We start from the raw sequence: 5,063 nt of genomic DNA, 5'->3' as shown, positions 1-5,063 counted from the left end.
CAAGGATTGCATCACATCAACTATAGGCGTTGTTCGAGCTTTCAACCATCCCTTCTATATCGCGAGAAGGATAGGGGCACAGGGAAGTTGTCAGTTCAAGTATAAGTGACTCAATCCATCAAACTTAAATTCTAATTTAGTGCAAATTTAATGCAAATTTTGTGAAGTCCGCAGATTTATCCATAGCCAAAGCTATGTTTAATTCCACGCCAAAATTAGAAGTTTGACTAAAATTGAAAGTTAATGGACCGCTCCGTTTTCCGTGCGGGAAGATAGATTCCCAACTCCCGTATCCGAACACACCATAAAGGTTAGACCGTCCTCTTTATATACCGAGAAATTTGGCACTCGAGCACCAACCCATATAACAATGCCATACAGTAATGCTTCCCCGCACTGTGTGGTTCCTACAAAATTTGTCCAAACCCAATGAAATTTCTGAAGATTTTAATCAGGCCTGCGTATTAAACTCAATCCAATTTATCAACCAAGCAACCGTATTCATATCCCCAGAAACAAAGAATTGATCATCACTTTCCCATTCCATTGGGAACACGTTCTCAGCACTAACATTGTTTTCATTGGTTTGTCTGAGCTTTGAATGAACTGTTACAAGTTGAAGTTGAAGTGACGTAGTACCTCCAGCAGCCGCCTCATGGCAATGTAAACCTGACTATCTTTTACTTCATACCTCTGAAGAGCAGCTTACCTTTCCTCTGCATCCACGAGCTTCTCTTATACCAAACGAATGCCACTCAAGATCATTCATCATCTGCTACAGAAAAACAAAAGGGCTTTGCAGCTATTTCTATTTTATTGTCAATATGTTAGCTACTCTCTGATTGGATACTGAGTACTGAAAGAATTAAGTTAAAACAGCAATTGATAGTTGCATGCTTCAACAGCAATTGATAGTTGCATGCTTCGTGCTGTGAACACAATGCTCCAGGTTTCCTTAAATGAGTATGCCATGCCATGATGTCTATCAACTGTCCTTCCCTGATGAACATGCCATGACATGATTGTATGAATCACCCCCATTATGCCACAGTATCAAACTTCTAGTCCCATTATGCCACAGTATCAAACTTCTAGTAAGAAAACTCAGTTATACTATTACAGAATGTCCTGTTTGCAAAGTGACAATGACATGGACACATGAGATGTAGCAACTAAACACAAGAAAACTACAGAATACTGCAGAATATCCATGACAAGCGGCAAATGCACATCTACAAGATGCTCGAAATGTGCTTCTCAAACTACATATAGAAAATAAAGGATTCCACACCACCAGCGATGATAATGGTAACAATGCAAAGTCTATCAGATGATGATCATGTCCCAGAAACTCCACCTAATAAAGATGATGATCATGTCCAAGAAACTCCATGTAAAGAAGATGATCATGGCCAGAAATTCAACCTAATGGAGATGGTGATGCCACATGACAGAAACAAGCATTTAGAAGAAAATATGCAGATGATAATTTAGTAGGATGCTAAAGTTCAAGTTACATCCCCTCTCAGTTTGAAGGAGCTCCATTTAGAGAGCCCCCAATTCCACCAACAGAATCCTTCCTTCGGCCATAGGGATTTTTCGAAAATGTTCAAGACGTTAAGGACTTACAAACCATATAAAATTAGCAAAGGAAACATAAATATCTAATGTTAATGTAAGTGATTATTTTATTTCATTGAGCAAATAAAGGATATTGAATTCGCATTCCACCACGACCAGAGCTAGGAATAACAGCACCCTGTAGATTATGGTGTACAGCTGATGCAGCATTCACATCCTAAAATTTAACAAACAGTGAGATGCATAAGAATGTAGGATAAGGTTAAGATAAAATTACAATATTGTAAGTACCTACCTCAAACTCAATGAAACAAACAGTGTTCCTGTCTTGGCGCAACACCTTCATTTGTTTATAACCAGGTTGCCTGAAAGGAAAATGAATAATAATCAGTTAGAACTGTTGTATCTACTTTCTAGAACCATACCATGCAACACCACTGCACACAATAGACAACGATATTGGCGTCGATTCTTACACGCTGAAGAGGCTCCGCAATTCCTCTTCAATAACAGTTTCTCCAAGATTACCAATGAAAAGGGTATTACAGGGAGGGTTATCCTTTGTATTCTGAAAAAGAGAAATCAAAATATACCATTAATACTAGATTTCAGAAAACTGAACAGTATAAAGCAGTCAAAATATTGACCCCAAACAATGTATTCTGCATCAGCAATGCAGCAACCACCTCTTATTTTTAATAGCATTACAATTTATTAACCAAAATCATGACAAGCATTATGTTCAATGAAAAACACCACAAGCATCTTTGCAAACAAGACTTTATGTACTCACACATTTGTGCACATATTACCTGGTTATTTTTTAGGGAGGAACTTGAGAAGTTATAGAGGATAGGTAAAGGCAACAGAGTCTAGTTTATTTTTATCAATGTTCATAGTTCAATTATATTCAAGTGGATGAAAAAAAGGAAGAGGTTGTCTTTGAATGATGTTATTCAAGTGGTTTCGTCACAGGTTGTAAAGTGCAGGGGCCATAGATTTAGACTTCTCTATATAAGCAAATATGAATTCATCATATTATATCTTACATAACAGTTAATACAAAGAAATAGAGATGATGTGCACACAACGGAGCTATCCAATGACCTGTGTCAAATTTAATCAGGAAATAATATTTAACTTTCCTAAGATTAAGCTCAAAACCAAGGTGAGATATATAACATAACTCCGAAGTACCTGAACAGGAGCATAGGCAGTTGGACCTGGTACGGGAGAAGGTGAAGTCATTGCCACAGGAGGCACTGAATAGGCAGCATAATGATTGTAAGGTGGAGGTGCCGCGATATAACTGAATGATACACAAAAGAAAAAAAGGATTATAGAGCTCCATAGCTGTGCATAATTAGTTGAAAGAAAGAGCAACAAATTAAGAAATTTACCCTGGAGTTCCCCACATGGAAACAGCTGGTGGGGGTGGATGATATGGGGGAGCAGCATAAGGAGAATGAGTATAATCTCCACCAGTCCGCAAGCGTTTACTTTGGTCCATAGCATTTGCATCGTTTCCCACACCTAACATAAGCCTTAATTAATTCAGCGCATAATGGATATGCATAACAGTGTAGTAACCATTTCATGGAGTAAATGGAAATAAACAACAGCCCAATATAAGGAGTACGTGGAACATTATTGTCACCAGGTTTCTTCATCAAGTTATAGTAATTTTATCACAATCACTAATTCTATAATCATTAGTTCATCTTTATTTCATTTGCATATTTCCTAAAGCTTATATGAAATGCTACAATAACATTTTCAAAGATTAAAATTTGGCAACAGAAAGCTTTGGTAAAACAATAATAGCCTTGAATGTGCTTATCTCACAACACAGAACTAAATCCTGTAAAAGTTTTATGAAGCCATATGAAAACCACCAATTCACCTACACATTGGTTAAATGTCCTGACCTGCATAGGTTTACCAAACAGTTTAAAGGAAGACATCAAAGCTCCAATAGCAGGCCACCTTTCCCATATCGAATTATTCTAATATTACACATAAGCTTCAGAAAATATGCAACAAGAAATGAACTGCATATTCATTGCCATTCTCTGCCAAGCTTCATAATAAATGATAAAAGGTGAAAGCTTCCATGATACAAAGCAGTATGCGCAAACATGGCTACATTTATATGGACCAATTCCATCCAACCAAAAATTTATCAGGTTGATCTGCACAACATGACAGCGAAAGCGAGCGCACATCGACAAAGGGGAACGCACCTCTCTTGACGAAGAGGTTCTTCTTGGCCATCTCGGTGTGCAGCGCCGTCTTGGTCTCCGCATCGAAGATGAGATCCTGCAGAGAGAAACTCGTGTCACACCACCATCCACCCAAACCCTATAACCAACCCCGCCATGGAGACCCCAAAGAGAGAGAGAAAAAACCCTAGCACCTGCAGCGCGGCCTTGGCGGCGATGGCGTGGTGCGCGGAGGAGAAGAGCGCGAACCCCATGGGCTGGTCGCCCTTGAAGTTGATCTGGGAGGCCTCGAACCCGGGGAGCCAGCGGAGCAGGTTGTGGAGCTCCCGCTCCTTGACGTCGGTGGGGAGCCCCGTGATGAAGATGGTGCGGACCTCGTCGGGGCGGGCGGCAGCCGCCGCCGCCGCGGCGGCGGCGGCGGCGGCTGCGGCGGCGGCGTCGGGCGCGCCTGGGACGCCCGGCACGGGGGGTGGCGGCGGGACGGCGGCGGCCGGCGCGGGCGCGCCCGCCGCCGGCGGCCACTGCTGGTGGAACGGGTGGATCGTTCCGGCCATCGGGGCGGCGGCGGCGGAGGGGAGGGGAGGAGGTGGCGCGCGGGCACAAACCCTAACCCTAGAGAGAGATTGGGTTTTGGGGGTTTCGGGGAGAGAGAGAGAGAGAGAGAGAGAGAGAGGCAGCAGCGCACGCAGATGAGATGACGAGGTGAGGTGAGGTGAGGTGCGTCCTCCGGCCCAGCCTAGCAAAGCAGCTTTCAGCTGATTTCAGGCCCTTTTGGATCGAATAAAGAACATGCAAAATTTTCTAACTTGTGAAGTAACCATCATAATATTTTTTTCACTTTGTTTGTATTTTTTAGACATTCAGTGCGAGTACGTGGAGTATTGTCCCAAAATGACACGTTAAAAAAATTCGAGTCCATGCCAAGAGTCAGGCTCAAAGTCACGTGATCCATCACGCGAGTAGGGCAGCAAGTCGTGGGACACCACTCAGCGTCCGTGTTGCCGGGGTCGTTCTCTCGTCACGTCGTGTGAGCCGTATGGTCGCGCAGTGTTTTCTTAGTAAAGTTGGGTCCATTTGAGTTTGCTTTATTGAGTTATATGTGATGTTTGGGCCTATATAGCAGCTAGGAAAACTCGTTGGTGTGTCAAGCATTGTTCCTATAAGAGTCTCCAAACATCACCTAAGATAAAACCATCTCTAAAGATACTATGTGTCCACAATGCAAGCTACACTTGTTAGGATCCATAAATAATTTGCATA

General features: G+C 42.3%; 1 protein-coding gene across 1 annotated transcript; it reads right to left on the bottom strand.

The window, feature by feature from the left end:
* Positions 1-1,089: 1,089 nt before the first annotated feature.
* On the bottom strand, positions 1,090-4,444 carry LOC4345075 (uncharacterized). The gene is made up of 8 exons (XM_015794807.3): positions 3,998-4,444; positions 3,825-3,900; positions 2,982-3,114; positions 2,779-2,890; positions 2,058-2,149; positions 1,877-1,946; positions 1,716-1,798; positions 1,090-1,607 (listed from the first exon to the last, which is right to left on the bottom strand). The coding sequence occupies exons 1-8, from the start codon at positions 4,355-4,357 to the stop codon at positions 1,526-1,528; spliced, it is 1,008 nt and encodes a 335-aa protein (XP_015650293.1). The 5' UTR covers positions 4,358-4,444; the 3' UTR covers positions 1,090-1,525.
* Between the last annotated feature and the right edge of the window lie 619 nt (positions 4,445-5,063).

Source organism: Oryza sativa, chromosome 8 (assembly GCF_034140825.1).
Source record: "Oryza sativa Japonica Group chromosome 8, ASM3414082v1".
In the NCBI taxonomy this organism is placed as follows: domain Eukaryota; kingdom Viridiplantae; phylum Streptophyta; class Magnoliopsida; order Poales; family Poaceae; genus Oryza; species Oryza sativa.
Note: the sequence above shows the minus strand (reverse complement) of the source record. Positions and strands in the feature narration are given on the sequence as shown.